At 52.9% G+C, this 24,431-nt stretch overlaps 1 protein-coding gene, 1 long non-coding RNA gene and 1 pseudogene across 2 annotated transcripts; 2 read left to right on the top strand and 1 right to left on the bottom strand.

The window, feature by feature from the left end:
- Positions 1-6,209: 6,209 nt before the first annotated feature.
- LOC115526461 lies at positions 6,210-7,296 on the top strand (annotated as a pseudogene).
- A 7,711-nt stretch (positions 7,297-15,007) lies between these two features.
- PLAAT4 (phospholipase A and acyltransferase 4) lies at positions 15,008-20,812 on the bottom strand. The gene is made up of 4 exons (XM_030332695.1): positions 20,730-20,812; positions 17,997-18,105; positions 16,212-16,480; positions 15,008-15,295 (listed from the first exon to the last, which is right to left on the bottom strand). The coding sequence occupies exons 1-4, from the start codon at positions 20,736-20,738 to the stop codon at positions 15,212-15,214; spliced, it is 471 nt and encodes a 156-aa protein (XP_030188555.1). The 5' UTR covers positions 20,739-20,812; the 3' UTR covers positions 15,008-15,211.
- LOC115525487 lies at positions 20,352-23,807 on the top strand. Its single transcript, XR_003972382.1, has 3 exons — positions 20,352-20,382; positions 20,874-21,146; positions 22,793-23,807. It is a non-coding gene; the product is annotated as an uncharacterized LOC115525487 (long non-coding RNA).
- The last annotated feature ends 624 nt before the right edge of the window (positions 23,808-24,431 follow it).

The raw sequence follows: 24,431 nt of genomic DNA, 5'->3' as shown, positions 1-24,431 counted from the left end.
CAGACCTAAAAGCACCTGCAGATTGAAAGTGAGAGGCCAGAGAAACATTTATTATACAAATGGATGTGAAAAGAAAGCACTACTTATATTGGACAAAACAGACTTTAAAACAAAGACTGTAACAAGAGACAAAGACACTATATAATCATAAATGATTAACAATGGATAAAATATATAACAATGGAATATATGCACCCACCACAGAAGCACCCCAAAACACAAAGCAGTTAATAAGAAACATAAGTTATCAATGGTAATACACTAATGGTAGGGGACTTTAACACCCTACTTACATCAATGGATAGATCATTCAAACAGAAAATCAGCAAGGAAACGGTGACTTTGAATGACACATTAGACCAGATGGATTTAATAGACATATACAGAACATTCCATCCTAAAACAGCAGAAAATACTTTCTTTTCAAGTGCACATGGAACATTCTCCAGAATAGATCACATATTAGGCCACAAAACAAGTCTCAATGAATTAAAAAGACTGAAGTCATACCATGCATCTTCTGCAACCACAAGGCTACGAAGCTAGAAGTCAATCACCAGAAAAAAATCTAGAAAGAGCACAAACACATTGAGGTTAAATAACATGTTACTTAACAATGAGTCAGTCAAGACATCAAAGAAGAAATTTAAAAATGCATGGAGACAAATAAAAATGGAAACACAACAGTCAAAATCTTTGGGATGCAGCAAAAGCTGTTCTAAGTGGGAAGCTTATAGCAATACAGGCCCACCTCAAGAACCAAGAAAAATCTCAGATAAACAACCTAACATTATATCTAAAGGAGCTAGAAAAAGAACAATAAACAAACCCCCAAACTAGGGGAAGGAAGGAAATAATAAGAATTAAACCGGAAATAAACGAAATAGTAACTAAAAAACCTGATAGAGCACATCAATGAAACCAAGAGCTACTTCTCTGAAAACAAAATTGGTAAACCTTTAGCAGACACATCAAAGAGACAGAGGGAGAGAGAGGGCTCAAATAAACAAAATCAGAAATGAAAGAAGTGGGGCGCCTGGGTGGCGCAGTCGGTTAAGCGTCCGACTTCAGCCAGGTCACGATCTCGCGGTCCGTGAGTTCGAGCCCCGCGTCGGGCTCTGGGCTGATGGCTCAGAGCCTGGAGCCTGTTTCCGATTCTGTGTCTCCCTCTCTCTCTGCCCCTCCCCCGTTCATGCTCTGTCTCTCTCTGTCCCAAAAATAAATAAACGTTGAAAAAAAAAAAAAAAGAAATGAAAGAAGTAACAACCAACACCACAGAAATACAGATTGTATTCTTTTCAAGCTATTCCAAAAAATAGAAGAGGAAGAAAAACTTCCAAATTCATTTTATGAGACCAGCATTACCCCGATACCAAAGCCAGGTAAAGACACTATGAAAAGAGAGAACTACAGGCCAATATCTGTGATGAATACAGAGGCAAAAATCCTCAACGAAATATTAACAAGCCAAATACACAATACATCAAAAAAAAAACCAAAAAAACCACTCACCATGATCAAGTGAGGTTTAGTCCCGGGATTCAAGAGTGGCTCAGGGGCGCCTGGGTGGCGCAGTCGGTTAAGCGTCCGACTTCAGCCAGGTCACGATCTCGCGGTCTGTGAGTTCGAGCCCCGCGTCGGGCTCTGGGCTGATGGCTCAGAGCCTGGAGCCTGTTTCCGATTCTGTGTCTCCCTCTCTCTCTGCCCCTCCCCCGTTCATGCTCTGTCTCTCTCTGTCCCAAAATAAATAAACGTTGAAAAAAAAAATTAAAAAAAAAAAAAAAAAAAAAAAAAGTGGCTCAGTATTCACAAATCAATCAATGTGATACAGCACAACAGTAAGAAAAAGGATTAAAAAAAAAAAAAAACCATATGATCATTTCAAGAGATCCAGAAAAAGCATTTGACAAAGCATAACATCTATTCATGATAAAAACCCTCAACAAAGTAGGTCTAGAGGGAACGCAACTCAACATAATAAAAGCCACATATGAAAAACCCACAGGTAACATCATGCTCAGCGGTAAAAAAACTGATAGCTTTTCCCCTAAGGTCAGGAACAAGACAAGGATGTCCATTGTCACCACTTTTATTCAACATAGTCCTGGAAGTTCTAGTCACAGCAATCAGACCACAAAAAGAAATAAAAGGTATCCAAATTGATAAGAAAGAAGTAAAACTTTTACTATTTGCAGATGACATGATACTATATACAGAAAACCCTAAAGATGCTACGGAAAAAACCTACTAAAACTGAAATGAATGCAGTAAGGTTGCAGGATACAGAATCAATGTACAGAAACCCATCGCATTCTGTACGCTCCTAATGAAGCAGCAGAGAGAAACTGCACCAAAAATAATCAAATGCCTCGGAATAAACTTAACCAAGGAGGTGAAAGACCTGTGCTCTACAAGCTATAAAACTTTGATGAAACAGCTTGAAAATGATCCAAAGAAATGGAAAGACATTCCATGTTCGTGGGTTGGAAGCACAGATCTTATTAAAATGTCCACACTCCCCAAAGCAATCTATGGATTTGATGCCATTCTTATCAAAATGCCAACAGCATTTTTCACAGAACTAGAACAAAGAGTCCTAAAATTTGTATGGAACCACACACACACACACACACCCAAACCTGAATAGCTAAAGCCATCTTGCTTGACAAAGGAAAAGCTGGAGCTACCACAAGTCCAGATTTCAAGTTATACCAAAGGTGTAGTAAGCAAAACAAAATGGTACTGGCACCAAAACAGACATATATAGAGATCAATAGAACAGGATAGAAAGCCCAGAAACAAACCCACAATTAGATGGTCAATTAATCTTTGACAAAGGAGGCAATGCCTCGAGGAAGGCTTTTATTTAATCTTAACAACTGTGTGAAGCAGCAACTTTGCAGATGAGGGCACGGACACTCTGGCAAAGCGACTTACCCAAGAGGCAGAGAGGGCATCTGAACCTAGGAGGGTCTGACTCCAGAGGCTTTCCTTTTGTAAACAAAAACAAAAGCGAAAAAGACTAATGTCTTCAATGCCACCGAGCGCATGTGAATCCATTTCCCTTGTTAAAAGAACCCCACAAAACAAAACAAGACCCAAATCGAAACTATTAGCATTATCCCCTCCGTCGTAGGTAGTAAAGCTTGGCGTGTCCTCCCCTCCCCCTACGTATTTTTCTAGGCCTTTGCCTACATAGAGATAGTCACCCTATAAGTGTCGTTTTGTGGCTTTGGGTTTTGTTATGGTTTTTAGTCTGGTCCCCCGAGGACAGTTCATTTAGGAAATGCTTGAATCTTTCCTTTACTGGTTTTTGGAATACAATGTTGACTTTGTTTACGTCCTGCCAAGGCGACTGATGAGTTTTTAAAATGTTACAAATGCATGGCTTTTAGCATACTTGATGTGTTTCAATCTCTGTGCTGTGGTTATTTAAAAAAAAAATTTTTTTAACGTTTATTCATTTTTGAGAGGCAGAGAGAGACAGAGAATGAGCAGGGGAGGGGCAGAGAGAGAGGGAGACACAGAATTCAGGCTCTGAGCCATCAGCACAGCACCTGACGCGGGGCTCGAACTCACAGAGTGTGAGATCATGGCCTGAGCCGAAGTCGGACGCTCAACCGACTGAGCCACCCAGGCGCCCCAGTGATTATTCTTTTTGATGCTCATGTTGTCCCATCTTGGGTCAAGTTGGCTCTGTTTTCGTTTTTGCTTGTTTTGGTCAAGTTGACTCTTGACCCCTGTACTCAGGCTTTATTCTCAACTGTGACTCCCCTCCAAGGCCTTCAGTTGGCCGGCAGCCTTGATGCTTCCAGAGGCTCAATCCCCAGATCAGGTGGTCCAGCCCCAGGCCTGGCTCAGCTGAGCCGGGGGTGGGTGGGGAGGGTAGAGTGGAGGTGGGTGGGGCTGGTGCTATCCGATCTCAGAGAGCTCCTATGGCAACGGCATTCTGAGTGTGGCCAAGGCAACTTATTTCCTGTTCGTGCCAAGTCCAGAAGGACATTCCCCGCCATCGACTCCAAACCTACCCTGTGATCCCCAGCCGTCACTTGCCCCGGGCTTGCTTAGGACATTCTGTGAAGGCCATCAATATTAGAAACGTTTGCACCTAGGTTTCAGTCTTGGTCTCCTACCCACCAGGGAAGGGTCTTTGGCACATCGCCTAACCTTCCTGAGTCTTACGTCTCCTCTGGTAAGTGGCGTAATAACGATCGTTCTTACCCAAAGGAGTGATGGATAGATGGTCCGGTGGTGAGCACTATGTCTGACACTCGGGGCTAGAGGCGGTGATTCACAGGAATCACTCGGGCCCGGGGATGCAGCAGGCGGCCCTTTATGAGGGACTTTAGACCTCCTGGGAATCATATACTCCTTCGATGACACGACCATGCTCCGTGCACATAATGCACGCATACCCGGCTTGTGCACGGCACTCGGCCCCACTCCCGTGCTGCACCCCCACCGTGTCGTGAGCGCAGCTCTCCGTTTCACCTTTGTTTCCCCGTAAGAGCTCATTTCCGACACAGGAGCCCCGGTAGAGGGGAGGCTTTCCCAGCGGTGGGAGGAGGGCTCCCTCCTCCCTGTTTCCTGCAGCTGACGGGCAGAGGGAATCTACAGGCTGGGCTGGGTCGTCCTGCAGGTCAGGCTCTAGAACAGTCCCAGCAAGGTCTCACCTCTGCCTGCCTCTGGATTTTCCACTGCGGGGCAAACCCAGACCACCCCTTGGAGACCTGACTGGGGTCTCTCACTTTGGCTACGAGCGCTGGGTCGTCTACGTGGGAGATGGCTATGTGGTCCATCTGGCTCCCTCGGGTAAGGATATGCTCCCTCTCCCTTTTTTTCTTTTTTTAACCTTTTAACCTTTATTTATTTTTGAGAGACACAGAGAGACAGCGCGAGGCGGGGAAGGGGCAGAGAGAGAGGGAGACACAGAGTCCGAAGCAGGCTCCAGGCTCCCAGCTGTCAGCACAGAGCCCGACGCGAGGCTCGAACCCGCGAACCGTGAGATCGTGACCTGAGCCGAAGTCGGACGCCTCACCGACCGAGCCACCCAGGCGCCCCAGGACAGTTTCTCTGTTTAAGCACCAGGGGTGAGGTGTGAACAGTCGTGCGTGTATGGGGGTGTTCGCGAGTGTCTGGCATTAAGAGGCCCTCTGTGACAATTTGCTGCGTGTTCTTCCCTGCTCTGTACGTCGACTGCGATTCCTCCTTAGCAGGAGGTTCGTGGAGACACCGTGCACCTTTATTCCATTAGATGACGGGGTTCATTTCCACCCACCCCGTTGTATTTGAGGGACGTCACTCCCCAGGTCCAATCCCCTATGCGTCTGTGGTTCTGGAGGGACAGACAAGAGTAAAAGGCAGCTACTTCCTTCGAGTAGTTTACGACTGGCCGCAGAGTGTAACGGAAGGAGCACAGGTCTCCCAGCTACACAGAACCAGTGTGGCATCCTGGGTCCCCCGCCCACCCTGCTCACCGCAGCCTGGAGAGCCGGCAGGAAGCCCTGCCTCCTGGTGGTGGAGGAAAGTTACGAAGAGGTGCTCGGGAAGAGCCCCGGTGCGGGGCTTAGCCCGGTGCCCAACCAACCTCTCTTTCCTTCTGGACAACGTTGAGCTGAGCGAGTGTGGACACTTGCCCGGCCCCATCCCTTCAGTCTGTAAATGGTAACGCCGGCGAAAAGAGGAGGCACCTGCTCGAGGCCTGGTGAATGGGCCGGGGCTGCGGTCTGGGGCCCTGATTCCCAGGTCGGGCCTCCGTCTTGTTCAGATGCTTCCTTTCTTACTATTTCAAAATGCCACGTTAGCCTGCTGGGGCCACACAGCTGCGGCTCAGGGGGGCTCGGTGACGGTCTCTAGGCCACGGGCACGTGAGGGGAGGACGGGAGGAGGACCTGAGTGTCTTCCGTCCCCTCCCTTCGCCCTCGGCTTGACTCCTGCTCCACTCTTCCGGGGGCATCTGAGCTCACGTGATCCTTTAGAGGAACTCACGTCCTTTGCTTTAGAAGTGAGGAAACCAGCGCCCGGGGACTCCTGGTGACTTCTCCAAAGTCACCCAGGCACGGGCCTGGCCTGTTTCGGAGTTCAAGGCCAGGCAGGTTGGCCCTAGTTCATCCTTACCGATGAGGCCGAGGGCAACGGGGCTGCCTGCTTGGGGACGGCTCTGAGCCCAGGGCTGAAGTCACCGTCTCCTCTTTGTGAATCTCGGGTGACATTGTGGGAGCTGGTGTGGCCGCACCACGTCCACCCTGACTGAGAAGGCCGTGACGGAGAAGCTGCTGCTGGAATGACGTGGTCGGGAGAGACAGGTACCACGTCAATAACAAACACGATGACAAGTACTCGCCGCTGCCTCCCAGCAAAATCGTCCAGCGGGCGGAGCAGCTGGTGGGCCAGGAGCTGCCCTACTCGCTGCCCTGTGAGAACTGCGAGCACTTTGCCAACGAGCTGCGCTACGGAGTCGCCCGCAGCGATCAGGTGCGTCCCCAGCCTGTGTCCCCGTCCAGGAGCCGGGCCATTCCCTCAGCTGACAGTGGTTGGGTGTCAGGGTGGGCCGGGCTTGGGCGGAGACAGGGGCACGAATAAGACAAAAATAACAGAGACAGAATCCCTGGCCCCAAGGATGTTACAGTCCGGGTGGGGACCAGGGTGTGGAGACCCACAAGCCAGCCCCGCGGACTGATGGTGGGGGGCGGTGATGGCGAAGGACGTGAGTCACGGCCATGAATGTCAGCTTGTTTGTCAAGCCCTCCCTGGCCACTAGGCCCCGAGACCCTTACCACAGCCCCAGTCGCAGGTGTTACCAATCCCACTTTACAGATGGGGAAACTGAGGCTTACCGCGTGTAAGTAGCTAGTCCAAACTCACTCAGCAACTAGGTACTGAGTCTCTAGTCCAGGACAGCCACTGTGCAGAGGCGGGGTTTGCACCCAGAGGTGTTCTGCTCCAAAAGCTCTGGTCTAGCCAGGCTTCGTGCAAGGTCATGCCTGAGGTGAGTCTGATTTAATTCTTTTGATTAATCCAAAACTGGAAAGTGAGTTGGAGATTGGCCAGGAAGTAGAGTGATAAGGAGGACGGGCAGAGGGAACAGTGTGAGCCGCCTCCTTGGAGGTGGGTTTGGGGTTACATATTTCTTCCAGAAGTCCTGCCTGGGTAGGACAGCGCATTGGTTAATCTTCCCTATTGGCATCCAGGAGGGTTCACACCTCAGGCTGTGCACTACAGATGCAGGGTGGGTGAGGTCTAAGCTCTTCTCTCGGAAAGGAGGGGAAGGCCTCTGGGGGAAGGGGGATGGGCAAGGAGAAGCCTTACCTTCTGGAAATGAGGAGCCCAGGCTGTTAACTGAGGCGCTGTTGGTGGCCTTGGGGCACAGCGGGAATGCTTCAGGGTGGCCAGGAGTGACCCTGTTGATGGTCCCTTGCTCCTTTGAGCTGAGGAGGGCAGACCTGCCTCTGTCCAGGAGGGGTGGTGGCAGGGGGTGGGAGGGGAGGGAGAGAGATGGGCATCTAGAAGTATCTAGAAGCACATCCAAAGGCTGTGCGGAAGCTTCAGCAATCAATCTGGGAGACCCCAACTTTTTGAGAGTGGTTGTCCCCTCTGCTGCGCTTCTGAGAGGTCAGAGCTCAAGAGGGCAGGAGGGACCCACCTCACTTACATCGTGTGTCTCTTGCTCTGGTGCCTCTTTCTGAACTCCTTCCCCTGAAGGTCGCTCATTACCTTGCCTTCCTTTCTCCCTCTCGCTCCTTTCTCCTCCACCGGTCTCACCGACACAGTGACGTGGGCAGGGGGTGGGCCCCCGGGCTCCCACCAGCTACGCTGGGTACACCGACCCTCAGGGATCATCCTCATGGCCCTGTCGCCTCATGGCGTGTTTTCAGAGGATCCGCTTCCTTTTCCAGAGCCCTTTTGCTATCAGCGCACAAGTGAGGCCATCTTATTTCATAAATGCAGAGCTTAGTGCTACTTGGGAGTCAAGACAGCTGTTCAGCAGATAAATCACGAACACCTTCTGAGTGCCTGGGGGCGGGCTGAGTTCCTGGAACACGGAGGACAATCCAGGCAAGCTCTCTGCCCTCAGAGGGTGGTTTCTCCAGTTTTATACTTGCTTCGAGGCCAGCCCTGACCTACAACATCGCCCCTGACCTAGAACATCAGACATTGTCATTCTGTCCTTCCACAGCCACCCCTTGGGGCTTTATTATGCTGTCAATACCCACCAGGCTAACTTCTTGGTTCGCCTGCGCTTTTAATATCCCCCCTCCCTGCTGACGTTTGTTGCGTCTGTGGTTTTGTCAGCGAGGATAAATGCCACAAGGCGCTTTCCTGAGATGCGGGTTCTGGGTGTGTGTTTCCGTGGTCAGGCCCCCCCCCCCCCACCGATGTTGAGCGTGACCCCTTTTCTCTTCCGTTGCAGATCCCTGATGCGGTCAAGACCATACAAGCGGCTCTCCTGGCTGCCACGGTCTTCGTGAGGCTTCTGCGGGCCAGAAGCAAGCGGAAAAAACAATGAGCTGAAGGGAACCGTCCTCCGGGTATCCGGTGACTATGGAGCAAAACGTTGCCTGGCCAGCAGCCGTGGCGGTTGGTTTATTGACTTCATTCTGTTTCGTGACCCTTTAGGCCTGTTTTAGCAAAGCTAAATGAAAGCACAGGAAGATTTCGTTTGGGGACACGCAGCCTCGTGTAGCGTCTATTAAAGACACAACTGGCTCTGTTATGGGTTGCATGGTTGTATTCCCCTACAATTCATGGTGAAGGCCTAACCCCCCAATGCGATATATTTGGAAGTGGGCCTTTGGGAAGTGATCAGGATTAGATGAGGTCATGGGGGGTGGGGTCCCCCACAATGGAGTTACTGACCTTGTAAGAAGAGAGACCAGAGTTCTTTTCACACCTCCAATGTGAGGACACAGTGGGTAGGTGGCCACGGGCAAGCCAAGAAGAAGGTTTTGAGCAGGAACTGGGTCCGCCTGCACCTCAATCTTGAAACTTTCAGCATCCGGAACCATGAGATGTAAATGTCCTCTGTTGAAGCCCCCCTCCCCGCCCCGCCGCAAGGTGCGCCCTGGCCATTTACAGCTCTCGAGGCCTGAATTCTTTTTTATGCTGTGAGGACACACGAGGGGGAGGGAGGCACACCCACGATGGATAAAAACAGGAACCACGGGCCTGCCAGGGCCTGGGATCTCAGCAGCCGGAATTGCGTCCAAGACTCTCGGCCACGAATGTGACGCCAGGGAGGGAAAGCTCCCCGATCCTGCCACTCCCGGCTCCTCGCCCTTCCGGGGACCGATTCGTACTGCTCTCTCTGCTCTCCGCATCCTTCCTCTGCCTCATCGCTTCCACGTCCCCAGCGCTCCTGCTTCCTCTCCACTTGGGCTTGTCGTGTGCAGCAACCCCCTCCCCGCCCCACACTCCTTCTGCGGCTCCTCCTCTCCCATCACCCCAGCTCCACCTCGCCCACCTCGGCCTGCGGAACCGCAACGCGTTCCCAAAAAGAAAGTGCGGGGGCGGGAGGGGGGCTCTGCGTTCTCTTGGCTCAGCCTGCTGATTGGCCGCCGCTGGGTCAGGTGATCTCATTAGGCCAATCAGCTCTGCCCGCAGGGGCGGGGTCACCCAGCTCAAAGCTGACCACAGAGTGAATTGACCTGGGAGGGACTGGCCAGAGGCGGTTAGCCCCAGGGGGAGGGGGCGGAGCCAGTGCCCTGGTTGGAGGGGGGGGGGGGGCCCTCTGCTGGGAATCCGGGTGTTGACCCAGGGGACTTTCGTTGACTGGAATGACAGGCTGGCGCTCACATCTCTCCTAAGATCTGATTCCGCAACCTCACTACTCTTTGGAAAATAAAATATTTGATTCCAACTCATTCATTCATTCATTTAAATATTTATTTATTTTGAGAGAGAAAGAGAGAGCGTGGGGGGGGGGGGGGGGGCAGAGAGAGAGAGAATCCGGAGCAGGCTCCACACTGTCAGAGCAGAGCCCAATGCCGGGCTTGAACCCACAAACCGCGGGATCATGACCTGAGCTGAAATCAAGAGTCCTCCGCTTAACGGGCTGAGCCCCCCAGGCGCCCCTTACTTATTGTGATTATGTTTTTCATGTCTCATGACAGATGTCCATTTCATCATCAGGAGCACTGAGAAAGAAGAAGAAAGGCTCTGTCCCTCCAGCCCCACCTGGCCAGACCCCCTGTCTGTGCTGAGGGTCTACCGCGTGATGAGGAAGGGCGGCCGTGAGGGGCCTCCTGTGGGCCCAGAACCAGTTCTGTGAGTCAGAGCCTGGCCCCCACTGTGGCAGATCAGCTGAGCTGTCGCTTTCCTGCACAGTTCTTTGGGTTTCCATTGGTGAATAATGGTAGCCAGGGAAATGTCTGACTGTTAGCCACTTCCCCAGGCCTCCCCCTCATGTTATAACAAAAGCTGAGCACATCACACACCTCAGTGTTGATTAAACACGCGTTCCCCAATCATCCAGCCTGTTCTGGAAGCACATGAACCCACCATCCTGTCCCGTGCTGTGCCCACGCCTTGCATGAAAGGCTCACTCAAGGCGGGGTCCTGGTGCCCGCATGGCCAGCATCAGGCAACCAGAAATCCCCCCCGGAGGCGGGGCACGGGCGAGTTTACGAGTCAAGCTTCAGATGCCATCCCTCAAGAGACAGGCTCCGGGCTTCTCTCCCGCACTGTGCTCCTGCCAGGGGCGGGGCGGGTCGAAGTATTTGAGCCAGTTCGCATCCCACGGATAGCACTCACTTCACCAACGAGACATCATCGCCAGGCCCTGTTGGGCTGATTACCACGTCCTTAGTTTTTCCAAGGAAAAACCATTTCCAGGATTCGGTGCGCTAGTTCGGAAAACATCGGGTCATCAGACATGAAGACAGTTCATGTGTCCATCTCACTCGGCCAGAATGCCAGCCTGGTGCCCCTGGGCCTCGGTTTCCTCATTAATAACTCCTGGGGAGTTCTTGTTGGGGGGGCCAAGAGGAGGAGGGGAAACTAGCTTCTCTCTCTTTTGTTTTTCAGGTAGCTGGAGAATGTGCATCAGGGCTGAGCATGGCCTTTTCCTGGAAGTCTCAAGGAAGAGCTGCCCAGAGAGCAAAGCAAACAGCGAGGGTGTAGATTGCAGTCTGAGGATGCCAGCATTTGCCCTGAGGGTCTGGCTGAGCGGAAGGGCCGAGGGGATCCCCACAACCCTGGCCTCCCGTCTCCTTTCCCCACCAGCCTCTCCCGGAGGGCGGCCACCGAGCCTTCTGACTCCCGTGTGCCTTCCAGAAGCCCCCAGAGCAGGACTGACCTCCTGCCCTGTAGCGTGCAAGGTGTTCCCTGGGAAACTGGGAAGCTTTCAAGTCTCCCCCCTCCCTCTTCAGCATCCCTCTTTCCTGACTCCCTACTGCCTCCCCACCCTGTTTGTTTCTTTAAAAAAAAATTTTTTTTAATCTTTATTTATTTTTGAGAGAGAGACAGCGTGTGAGTAGGGGAGGAGCAGAGAGAGAGGGAGACACAGAATACGAAGCAGGTGAGATCACGAACGGTGAGATCACGACCCGAGTGGAATTGGGACACTCAACCGACTGAGTCACCCAGGCGTGCCGTTGTCTTGTTTTCTTTTAAAGAACACTTTCCTCCCCCTATAACAGCCCCGGTTCCTGGCTACACACCCTCACACACACTCTCACACCAAGACTTACCCGCCCTAAGTCCCGATTCTTCCAGGTCCTTCCAGAGAGCTGAAGGCCGCCACAGGACCACTTTTTACTAAGATACCAACGGCTTCAAAAGAGATTGGATGCGAATGCTGTCTGGGAAGGCAAATGCTAAAAACTGAATTCACTGTGGCAAATTCCAGGTACCAGGATCGGCAGAGAGAAACAGACTGGGGTTAGGGGGACTGCCCCAAAACCTGCAGAGAGATGACGGGAGACAGCTCTCCAGGTGACCAGCCACGAGATGGGACAATGGCCCTTCCCCACAGCAGAGGGACTGCCAAGGGTCACTAGGTGCTCTTGGTGCTGCTGTCACCCCGGCAAGTATCTCCCCTGAGCCCCTGTCCCCTCACCCCAGGCAGCACAGGGTCATTCCCCTGGAGGATGGCTCTGTGGTACATCCAGCCGGCTGGCGGTCCTGAGAGTTCCCTTGTCCTCCTATGTCTCCGTCATCCCGGATCCCAACCGCCTTTAGAAAATTCTGGTGATTCTGGTGGAGGCACACGGAGGAAAACACCCAGACATCCACGAGGCCAGAGGGGAAGCAGTGGGGACTTTCATCTGTCCTGCCAGCCTTTCCCCAGCTGTGGGGGTGACGACGGAGACGCTGGCTTGCAAAAGTGACAGAATGACGTTAAAGGAGAATCCGAGTCATGCCCTGCAGGCTCCAGAATCCTTGTTTCTTCAGCACCCATTCCTCAGTTTTGGTAAACTTTTCTTGGGCTGACACATAGTCGGTGAATATGTGCATAGTCTCTAAAGCGAGTTACAGTCCTTAACAGCAGTTCTGCTGAGAACAAGGACTGTCCAGAGCGAGTGCAACCATTTTGTCAGCTTATCATATGAAAATAAAGTGTGCTTTTATTAATTATATATATATTTTACATTTTATTGGAATCCGGTTTATGGAAGTCAGTCTAGAGGGTAGGAGCCTGGTCCAGTATATTTTATTGTATTTTTATTTTTATTTTTTTAATGTTTTGAGACAGAGCGTGTACCAGCAGGGGAAACAGGCAGATGGAGAGGGAAGGGGAGACAGAGAGAGAGAGAGAGAGAGAGAGAGAATCCCAAGCAGGCTCCACTCTTAGCATGGACACAGGGCTCTATCCCATGACCCCAGGATCATGACCTGAGCCAAAATCAAGAGTCGGACCCTCAACCGACCGAGCCACCCGGGAGCCCCTGGTCCATTATATTTAAAAAATTTTTTTCAATGTTTATTTATTTTTGAGAGACAGAGCACAAGTGGGAGAGGGGCAGAGAGAGAAGGAGACACAGAATCCGAAGCAGGCTCCAGGCTCTGAGCCGTCCGCCCAGAGCCCGACGCGGGGCTCGAACCCACGAACCGTGAGATCAGAGTTGGAGGAGCCGAAGTGGGATGCCGAAGTTGAAGGCTTAACTGACTGAGCCACCCAGGCGCCCCAACGGTCCGTTACATTTTAAAACTTGATGGCAACACGCTTTTTTTTGTTTGGGCTGCAACTTTTTTTCATATCAGTTTTTCTCTCGACTGCAGAGAATAATAATTGTATTTTCCCATGTAGTAGTGAACTTATGAAGTAAACAACTTTTTATTGAGCCCCGGCAGTACACCAGGCATTGTGATGGATGCTGGGGTCCCACGGTGACAATTGCCGTAAAGGGCAGATACGTGGACACCCGAGACCACTAACGGGGATATGACTTGGTCACGTAGGCCAAGCCCACCCTGGAAGGGCCTGGAAACTTCCACTGTCCATTTTGGTGCAACAATTGATCCTGACAGGAAACGAGGTCCAGGGAGGCGAGTCTTAGACAACAAGGAGTAAGGAAGCCTCTGCCCCTCTCTCTGGGCCTCCCATTTGGGCCCAGACTCTGTACAGGGCAGTGGGGCCCTCTGACCAGAGTGCAGCAGGCATGGACCCTTCTGGAACCCTCAGATGGGGGCGGATAGTCCAGACTGGCAGTCTGAGCAGGGGCCCCTTTGATAGTAGCAACTGCGAGTTACTCTCTGTTCTTGAACCTTCAACCTTCTGAGAGCCCTGTGTTTTCTAGGGGGGGGTCTTGTGATTAGCGCCAGCCTGGTCTCTGCAGCACGGGGGGATTAAGGAACCCACCAGCTTTCACATCCTCGAAGGGTACAGCCCAGGGGAGGGTGACATCCTTAGTGCTCAAGCCAGAGGGGGAGTGGCTGCGGTGACCACCATGGCGTGGCCATTCAGTAGGGTCACCGGCGGCAGAGGCTAGCTGAGGAAGCGAGAGACCACGGAGCTTCTGAGACCGCACCGAGGGCTTGCTGGGAAGTAACGGAGGGATACTCAGAGGAGGCTAATTTTTTTTTTTTTTTAGAGAGTTTATTTTTTAGAGACTTTTTAGATTCACGGCAAGATTGAGAGGAAGGTAGAGATTTCCCATACACCCCTTGTTCTCCCCCAGGCACAGCCTCTCCCACCATCAACATCCCTCCCCAGAGGACCCGTGTGGGTTACAACGGACGAACGGCATTGACACACCGCAATCCCTCCAAATCCACACTTTACCTTTGGGTTCACCCTTGGTGTTGTGCATTCTGTGGGTTTGGACGAACGTGTAATGATATGTACCCGTCGCTATGGTCTCATTCAGAGTTTCACTGCCCTAAAGATTGAGGTGGCGAATTTTCACCATTCAACCCACGGGCAGCTTGAGCCATGGCAACGTCGGCATGGAAAGTTAACATACTTCCGTCTGGCAGTCCCAGGTGGGTGAAGACTAGGCCCTGGAGTTGAAAAGGAAAACTGAAAGGAAGGCTGGATGAAGAAGGTACTCGGAAAGGTGTTGGGAAATGTTTACGCACCAGGTGGTGTGGCTGTGCCAGGACATAACTGAGTTGTTGGGGCACTTTTGCACCCCGACGGTAAAATGAACGATGTCTCGTGACAACAATGGTGAGTCTACATGGAGCGATGTAGAGTCTACACGGAGCGATGTAGAGTCTACACGGAGCGATGTAGAGTCTACACGGAGCGATGTAGACTCTACACGGAGCGATGTAGCGACTACACGGAGCGATGTAGCGTCTACACGGAGCGATGTAGCGTCTACATGGAGCGATGTAGACCACCCGTTGAATATCTGCTGGTTATCAGACATCAGGAGTCTTCTCCACATCACCTTGCCTTATGTAATCCTTATCCCCGTCCCAGAGAAGGGGGACTGAAGCTCTGGGAGTCCAGAGATTTTCTCAAGGTCACTCAGCTAGAAATTGTGGGGAGAAACCAATAGGTGTCGAAGTAATGTTCCTTCCTTCCTTCCTGGTTCAGAAGTCTGCAAAAATATAGTGGAAGTCCTTCTTGAAGATATATTTACTTCATTCATTGGTCTTGGCACAATTAGCCCATCCTTCAGCCAGTGAGAGAGGGAGAGGGAGAGACAGAACGACAGGTTGCTGGAGGTTGAGGGTCCGGTAGACAGAGGAGCCATGGGGTGTCTCCACTGGTCTCTGCAGCTGAAGGATTTGGGGCTCCTTCGGGCTGTCATTGCTTTTGGGATCATGTCTTCACAAGCGAGTAGCCAACCATGCCTAGAATGCCGAGTCCCAGGGACACCCCTCCTCCAATCAGGGTATGTTCCGCCTGAAAGTGAATAACCCATGTTCAACATCCACCGCAAATGCAGGCCAGTTCTCCCTCCCTTCCGAGGGCCTGGAGTCTCCTCATCCTCTTGCCCTCTGAGCTGGCCAGCCTAGGAAGATGCTGGATGAGTCAGAGGGGGCCCGGGAGATGGGGTTGTGAACACTTCTTACTGGTGAGCTTGTCAGGGTTTGTCCCGACACCTGGCAGGATGGGCGGATGGGATCCTTTCGTGTGAGAGTGCTGGGTGAGGACATTTGTTCCTGACTCTGAGTGGAGAGGGAGGAGGCTTTGTGCCTGGTTTCCCAGAGCCCGGGCTCTGGGGCTGAGCCTGGAAACGGCTCTGCAGTCGGGGCTACACCCCTGCGGAGGGAGGGCTGTGCCAAAAGCCGAGGAGAGACTTCAGGAGACTAGGGCCACGGGCAGCGTACTTCGGGCTCACTGTGCATGGTTGCCAAGTGCAGCCTGGAAACTTCTATGCCCAGCCCCACCTCGGCCCTGAACGCCAGGCTCCTAGGTCCACCTGTGACTCAACATCTCCACCTGGAGGTCTAACTGGCCACCCACCACCACATCCAAATTCTGGATTTCCCTTCTCAAACCTGCTCCTCCCGTCCTTATCCTCGTCTCATCCAGGGGCCCCCGTCCACCCAATCAACTGGGCCTGGAGCCCCGGAGGTGCCGCTGTACGATGGAAGGGAGCAGAGACTGCAGAGAAGGACTGCTGGGGTTCGAATCCCACCTCTGCCACTTATCAGCTGTGTGTTTTGAGACAACAGACGCGGAGATTTGAGCTCGGACGGCCCGACTCCCAGCCAGTGGGTCATGGTGAGTCTCCCCTCTGGCCACACAGCCTGGTCACCCCCAGCCCCGCAGCAGACCTCCAGGGGGAGAGGGCTGGCCCCAAAGAGGGTCTTACCTGCCTGCTGTGGGGCACACCGTATCTCAGATCGGTGACAAAATGCTCACAGTTCTTGCCCAGAAGCCTGTACTCCATCTCCTCACCAATCTTCTTCTTCGCAGAACAGATGATCACTTTCACAGGCTGTGGTTTGTACTTGTGGTCCAAGTGGTTGTTGACCCTATAGCGGCAGTGCCCCACCACGTCCCGCAGGAGCTCTTGTCTCACCACCGCCTTGCTGCTCAGAACGGAGCAGATGATGGAGAAGCTGGCCCCCAGGAGGTCACCTGGAGTCGGAGACACGTCACAGGGAGCCGCTGGGGAAGCCGAGACCGAGACAGAGAAGGGGCGGGGCGAGGAAGAAGGCCGAGGGAGCACCCCATCGAGGTGTTGGTGTTTGTCTTTTCACAGATGGGACCGGAGGGGCCACAGATTTTGTTCTTTTTACTTCACAAGCTGTGGGTATTTTTTTCAAGACACTGAATGTCACGGCTGCTTGTGCCAGTGTCGTCGTGTCCCATTACACGGATATATATCGGCTATCTGACCAAGCCCTGGTTGCTGAGCATTGAGGTTGTTCAAAAATCTCGCCATTATAGGGGCGCCTGGGTGGCTCAGTTGGTTAAGCCGCCGACTTCGGCTCAGGTCATGATCTCGCGGTCCGTGAGTTCAAGCCCCGCGTCGGGCTCTGTGCTGACAGCTCAGAGCCTGGAGCCTGTTTCAGATTCTGTGTCTCCCTCTCTCTGACCCTCCCCCGTTCATGCTCTGTCTCTCTCTGTCTCAAAAATAAATAAACGTTAAAAAAACAACAACAACAACAACAAAAAAAAATCTCGCCATTATAGACAATGATAGTCAAACATTTATAATTAATTCATCTTTGTGCCCTTGTACATTTCTGAAAGAGATCAAGTTTATCTTAGCACCCACTGCGAGGCACACACTGTGCGACTTTTCAGATATTACTTACTACTCTCCTTTTTAACTTTTTTTTTTTTTAATTTTTTTTTTCCAACGTTTATTTATTTTTTTGGAGACGGAGAGAGACAGAGCATGAACGGGGGAGGGGCAGAGAGAGAGGGAGACACAGAATCGGAAACAGGCTCCAGGCTCCGAGCCATCAGCCCAGAGCCCGACGCGGGGCTCGAACTCACGGACCGCGAGATCGTGACCTGGCTGAAGTCGGACGCTCAACCGACTGCGCCACCCAGGCGCCCCTCCTTTTTAACTTTTAAGGTGATGATCTCCATTTGACAACCAATATTGGTGTCGGGCCAGGTCATCCAGAGGATATGACCACCGCTGACCCATGACCTGGACGGCAGCGGTCAGAGGCTCCCCACTCCCTCCCTGTCCTTGGAACGTGCATTCTGCTTGCCTTCCCTGCTCCCGGACCCATGGGACCCCGCTCGATTACTCAAACAGGACGGGCGTGTTCAAGGGTTGCTCAGGAAGAAACCAACTCAGGTTTCCCCGGTTAAGCTCTTTTCTCAGTTCCTCTCGTTATGATTTTTTGGGGGTTTTTTTCTTGGAATTTTAAAAAATCTTTGTTTATTTTTGTGAGGTGGGGGGAGGGGCAGAGAGAGAGAGAGAGAGAGAGAGAGAAGGAGACACAGAATCCGAAGCAGGCTCCAGGCTCTGAGTGGTCAGCGTAGAGCCCGACGCGGGGCTCGAACCCACGAACCGCGAGACCGTGACCTGAGCCGAAGTCGGACGCTCAACCGACTGAGCCACCCGGCCGCCCCTGGTTGCTCTCATTATGTTAACAAATATTTTGGAAATTATATTTCCAACGGTCCTTACTTGGAGGAGTCAGGTGGATCACATAACCGTCTCCCACATAGATGGCCCAGTGCTCATAGCCAATGTGCAAAATCTCAATCAGGTCTCCAGGCTTGGGTTCTCCATGAAACTGCAACAGAAAAACCCAAGATGGCGTAGGCAGCTTTCTAGGCAACAGCAGAGACCCCAGCGGGGGCCCCGTAGCTTGGCCTGAGGATCCCCCCACTCCTTTGCCGATACTCATCACCGGGTCAGAGCCTGGAATGGGAAGGAAGTCCTAGCCCCCGTGGGGGCCTCAGCCTTCTGTCTCTTTTAGAGGTTTCTCCACAACTGGGGGCTGGAAGCTTGGAAAAAAGGACCCCGTGGAATGGGAGAGTGGAGATTTATTCAGCGCGTGTGTATTATTTCTCATGTACGTGTGTGCCCGCATCGCACGGGGGTGCATGGGCACACGTGTGTGTGTGCACATGTCATATGCGCGTGTGTTGCGTGTTCTGTGTATATGCACATCTCTGTGTGTGTTGTATGTGTTGGGTTTGTAGATTCGTGTTGGGTATGCTCGTGTGCACACCGAGGGCGTGAACGCCCATGTGCAGGGGAATTGTGCGCGCGCTCCTGAGAGTGTGGACGTCACAACCCCTTCCCTGGGGTGTAAAACCCCCTCACGCCCGGGTGGCTAAGTGGGTGGAGTGTCGACTCTTGATTTCGGCTCAGGTCATGATCCCAGGGTCGTGGGATCGAGCCCCACGTCAGGTTCCATGCTGAGCACAGAGCCTGCTTGGGATTCTCTCCCTTTCTCTCTCTTTCTCCCCTGCTCCTGTCTGAGTGCTCTCTCTCTCTCTCTCTCAAAAGAAACAAAAGAGAAGAAACATTAAGAAATCGTTAAAACAAACAAACAAAAAAACAAACAAAACCCCTTCACTGAGGCTGGGAGCCCCACACCCTCCCCAGCCAAGTCGGGCAGGTGAGTCACCGGCTTCTCAGACTGGCCCTCAAGTCCTTGTCACACCTCTTGGCTCTGATAGTCCATGGCCACACCAGGCATCTGCCTTCCTCCCCTTCCTCGCCTCTTTCCTGCCCCTCAGCGTCCCGCCCCCCCGGGTGCCACACCTTCTGAGTTGAGAATTTTTCAGTTGGTCTCCCTTTCTGTGCCTTGATCTTAGCAAACGACAGCCCCCTATCTCTCATTCCAGGTCATCCGATCGGAGCCCCGGGGTCAGTTTACCTTCACCATCTTTTTCTTGCCAATATCCAACAACCAACGCTGACCCTGGAAGTTTCTCCCAAATTCGCTTCCTCATCCATCTCCTACCCTCCGACTTGGTTCAGGGCAGCCGCTGTCCCTGCCTCTGAGATCTCACAGCCTCCTTTTTTCCTTTGTCTTTTTAAATTTTATTTATTTTAAGTAATCTCTTTTTTTTTTTAAGTGTTTATTTATTTTTGAGAGAGAGACAGTGCAAGCAGGAGAGGGGCAGGGGGGAGAGGGAGACACAGAACCCGAAGCAGGCTCCGGGCTCCGAGCCATCAGCACAGAGCCCGACGCGGGGCTCGAACTCACACACCGTGAGATCATGACCTGAGCCAAAGTTGGACGCTCAACCCACTGAGTCACTCAGGCGCCCCTATTTTAAGTAATCTCTACACACAACACGGGGCTCAAACTCACGACCCCGAGATCAAGAGTCACGTGCTCCTCTGAAGGAACCAGCCAGGCCCCCCCCGAACCTCGCAGCCTCTTGACTGTCCCCGTCCCTGCTACCCCACATCCAGTCTCCCCAAGGCCCACTGTGGCCTTCCCAAAGGGCACATGTGGCCTCAGGGCAAAGGGCATACCCTTTGGGCAGCGGCTCCCAGGCCCTCCTGAGCAGCCCTTCCTTGCCCTCTGCCCCCCCAGGATGACTGAATGGCTGTGTCTGCCTCCCATCACCTCCCCTCCTCCCCTCCTCCCCTTCGCCCCCCACACCAGACACCCCTCTCCGAGATCCTGTATGCTGCCCCTCCCCCCTTCACCTCCAGGATCCGATGAAGGGCCTGGCTTGGCATGGGGGCAAAGGAAATCTCCGTGGGAGAGGGGCTGGAGCATCAGCGGGGCCAGGACCCCCTCCCCGCTCCTCCCCTCTCTCAGCCAGGGCGGCGCAGGGCCAGGGATGGTCACCGTGTTGGAATCAGAAGGGGATTTTTCACTCCGAGATTAAATATCTAAATAAGGTAGGGCCCGGAAACTGTCCACGGTAGCTGATGGCAGATCAAATGTGACCTGGGGCCCTGCCCGAATAAGGAGACAGTTGCCCAGGCAATAGAGCCAGGATTTTGTGTTGGCAGGGCTGACGGGACGGGAGATGCAGAGCCAGGAAAGCTCACATTCAGGACACATGCCCGGGAGAGAGGGAAGGACAGAGCTGAGCAGGTACCGAGCTCGGAGGCTGGCGGGGTGGGGATCCACTCATTTCCCAAGTCCTGGCTCCCCCTCTGCCTGTGCACCCCACCCGGCGGCAAAGCCCCCAGCCACCCACCCACGGCTCTTCCACGGGAGGCCCCTGGGCCCCACGCTGTGCCAGACGGGAGCCTCAGCCCCAAGCCCTCGCCGTCCTGCAGGGCAAGGGACTTTTTCCACAACAAAGGGTTTTCCATAAACGCCTTCTAGAGCCTTTCTGAGGTCTGGGGTTAACTGTGCCCAAGGCCAGACTGAGGCCTTTATCGGAGGGGGCCCCCTCCTGCTGTAGAGCCACCAACAGAAAGTTCCAGGGAGCTTACCTGAGCCATGGCTGTGTCTGGTGGTGTTTGCCACTGGTGAGCCGGCTGTTGCACCAAAGTTGAGTTTTGCTTTCGCTTTCCTTTTGACATCACTTAGAAACTGCTCAACGCTAAACTTTTTTTTTTTTTTTTTTTTTTTTTAAGAGAGACTAAACATTTCCTCTAAAGGGAAAGCCGGGAATCACCCCCAAACCATGGAATCACCGTGGCTGGTTATTGAACCCAGGTCTGATCTGCTCGCTGCACGAGAGAGACAAGAGTGTTGGGACAAGGAAAGTGATTTTATTCGAGAGAGTCACCTAACCCAGAACATGGCCTTCTGACGTCCCAATAAACCACCCTCCTGTGTCGGTGCAGGCAGGGGTTTTACAGGAGAGACGTGAAGAGAGAAACCAGCTCATACAAGCACTTGAGCAGGTCAGATGTCTTCAATTAATGGGGGCCAGGCTCAGGTTCCCTAAGAAACTTCAAACAGAATTGATTACTAAAAGCTTCTCGTGGGTTTCGGGAGTGACAGGCAAGAATGTGCTGATTAGTTTGTGCAATGTGTTTTGTCTTAATGCAGTCATCCCAGTAAAATCTGATGGTCAGGGGCGCCTGGGTGGCTCAAGTCGGTTAAACTTCTGACTTCCGCTCAGGTCACGATCTCCCCGTGGGTGAGTTCGAGGCCCGCGTCGGGCCCTGTGCCGACAGCTCAGAGCCTGGGTCCTGTCTTGGAATCTGTGTCTCCCTCTCTCTCTGCCCCTCCCCCACTCACACTCTGTGTCTCTCTCTCTCTCTCTCTCTCTCAAAAATAAACATTAGAAAATTTTTTTTTGTTAAATAAAACAAAAACTCAAAGGTCAGCTAGTTTCCCTTCAGGCTTACAGTACAGTGTGCAGGCAGGTGTAATGCGGCATAACGAGGGAGGGAGAAGGGTTCAAGGCAAAATGAATTCAAGACGGAGTTAGTCTTGCTGTAGCTTCAAAGCCCCCTGGAGGCCATCGGTCAGCTGCCAGCAGCCCCGAGGGGCGCATTTTCACCTGGCAATGTCCAAAAGTGGCAAAGGAAGATGGTTCTCATCACTGGTCTCTTTTTTCTCCTGGGAGTCAAAGCTTTCCCACGATCCCCTGCCTGTCTCGCTCCCACGCCTTCACTCCCCAGCACTGGGTCCTAAACCAGTTGTGGGCTTCCTTGGATCCGAGGCAGGGCTCTTGCTGCCCAGTGAACCGCAGGGCCCTGTGAGCCTGGGGGAAGGCCAGGGGCAGTGTGTGTGTGTGGGGGGGGGGGTGGGGAGATGGCCACTGGCGAGGCCACCGATACAGAAGAAGCCCTCACTCACCTCCTTCCCATCCGCTGTCACAACAGCTTTGTTATAAGGCCACACAGAGGCTGGAGACCGTTTGCAAACAACCAGACTGGTTCCCTATAGGATCTGGCAGGAAAAGTGGGGGCAGTTGACTCAGTGACCGGCAGAGAACGTAACAGACTTGCCGACGTGATGCGGACAGAGCCCCCATCGGAAGGAGCTTATGCCTGAGGGGCTCAGGGAGGGCACTGCCTCTGTCAACATGACCCCCTGCCCCCTGGTTCTCTCGACTAGACCTTCTGACGGTCCAAGGTCTATTGGCTCCTTTGGCCTTGGCCCCAGAACGGCACCACCCATTCTGCTTCCAAGTGAACTTCATTTGTAAAAGGAGCCTAAGAGACTGGAGGGGCCAAGGGCAGGCTGCCCCACGACAGTCCACCTTGGCTTGAAGGTTATTTTTCAGTTAAAGGCAATCAGATTTGGCAACAGATTCAGGAAAAGCATTTGTCCTCTCGCACAAATGCCGAAAGGAATTTAGATGGGAGGCTTGCTCCGGGAAGAGAGCTGTCACCACAGATAACTACATTATGCCATGAACCGGGTATAATAAACAGGGAGGAACCAGCAAGGGCTGTTTGATTAAAATCCTCTGTGTCTCACCGTCTCTGGGTGGCCTGGCAATTATTTGCTGACCAAATAGTTGTGGATGCCCTTTGGTACAAAACTAAAGTTGATTTTCTCTTGTTAATCTGTCTCATCTCCATTTAATTTTCAGTCCAGCTCAAAGGATCTTGAAAGGGCAGGGGAAAGCCTTCCCCCCTGATAAGTCATGACCATTCACGTCCCTGCACTGAGGTCACGTTCAAACTGAAAAAAGAAGAAGGAAAAAAACCCCCACAAAAACCAAAGTGAGTCGCAAGCAAGGTCTTGTCTCTTCCAAGCGGTGTCACTTTGGGCAGTCGCCTGTCTCTCCCGGTCTCAGTTACCTCCTCTTTAAGACGGAGGGCTTCGTCTTGGTCACGCTAGAGGCTGTGAGTCTGCGGATCTGGAGCCTCTGGAGGGATGGTGACTCTGGTCATTGCTGACCCAGCTGGAGCCACCTCTGTCCCTGGACTTCAGTTGCTGAGGCCTGTCTCCAGGTTCAAAGTTGGTGGGTGGTTTCGGCAGGTGGTCTGTTAGGTGGTCTGTGCCTCTGCCCCCAGCGGCTCTTCCCATGCTTACCCATCAGGGGGACTTGCCGCCGGCCACATCCCTCCTGCCTTTCTTCCTCAAGGGCTCTGCCATCAGGTCTGATCAGGACCCGAGCAATTCTTGGCACTGACGTGGCCTGACAAATGTTCAGCGAGGCCTGGGAGGTATTCCGCGTGTTTGCTGCCCAGCCCGGATATTTCTAGGGTCTTTCCTCGTTCTAGCCAGTAAGAGATCAGAGCATGAACCTCCCACGAGAACCCGCGGAGCAGGGAGGGCAAGGCAGCGGGGGCAAGAGGGAGGCCGTGCTGGCTGTCCAGGTTGGGGAGCAAAGGCCAAGGATTATCTCAGCGTCGAACTCGGAGATGACTAAAGTGCGCGGTGCCCGGCACACGGTGTAACCTCGCCTTGCACCTTTATTCAGCAGGGACCCACTGAGCTCCTCCTGTGTGCCAAGCACCGCTGTAGGCACGCGCCGGTGATCAAAATCAGGCGATAACGAATCTGTGCCACCGTGGCTCTGACTTTCTCATTGGAGAGACTGGACGAAAGTGTAGTAAGGGAGGTATTATGTTAGATGGCCACACGCTGAGCAAAATGAAGAAGAGGATGGGGCTGGGGCTGAGGGGGAGGTGCAATCTTAGGTAGTGTGGGGGGGACAGCCTCCCTGAGTCATGAACTCAAGGAGGCAGGAAGCGAGCCCTTCGCGTGTATGTACACGCAGAGTGTCCCGGGCAGTGCAGCAGCTATTGCAAAGGCCCTGTGGCCACACGTGTCTGCCAGGGTATCCGGAGCCAGGGAGCGGGTCACAGGAGAGGACAGCCAAGAGGTACGATGAGCCCTGTTTACATGGGGGCGGCGCTGCCTCCCTAAGGGCGTTGAGTCTTACTCTGAATGAGATGGGATCCGCTGGAGGATCTAGGCACGGCAGGGATGCGACCTGATTCGGGTAGTTTTTAGAGACTCCCTCTGAATCCTGTGTTGAGAATAGCCCGCGGGGTCCCGGGTAGAAGCAGCGAGAGCAGCCCTTAGTATTCTGGGCAATAGACCAGCGAGAAGTGATTGGATTCTTCATGTATGTCGAAGGTGCAGTTTGCTAGGGCTGCCGTAGCAAATACCACAGACTAGGTGGCTTCAATGAGAGAATTTTATCTTCTCAGGATTCCGGAGGCTGGAAGTTCAAGATCAAGGTGTGCACGGGGTTGGTTTCTTCTGAAGCCTCGTGG

This window comes from Lynx canadensis, chromosome D1 (genome assembly GCF_007474595.2).
Source record: "Lynx canadensis isolate LIC74 chromosome D1, mLynCan4.pri.v2, whole genome shotgun sequence".
Classification (NCBI taxonomy): domain Eukaryota; kingdom Metazoa; phylum Chordata; class Mammalia; order Carnivora; family Felidae; genus Lynx; species Lynx canadensis.
The sequence above is the reverse complement of the archived record's forward strand: the minus strand, read 5'-3'. Positions and strand labels throughout refer to the sequence as shown.

Coding starts and splice junctions, on each gene's coding strand:
- PLAAT4 (XM_030332695.1), bottom strand. Junction 16,481..17,996: donor GATCCACCTGACTCCTCCAA/GTAAGGACCGTT, acceptor CTCCGACTCCAG/GTGACCTCCTGGGGGCCAGC. Junction 15,296..16,211: donor GTGTGCCCCACAGCAGGCAG/GTAAGACCCTCT, acceptor ATTCACTTTCAG/GCGGAACATACCCTGATTGG.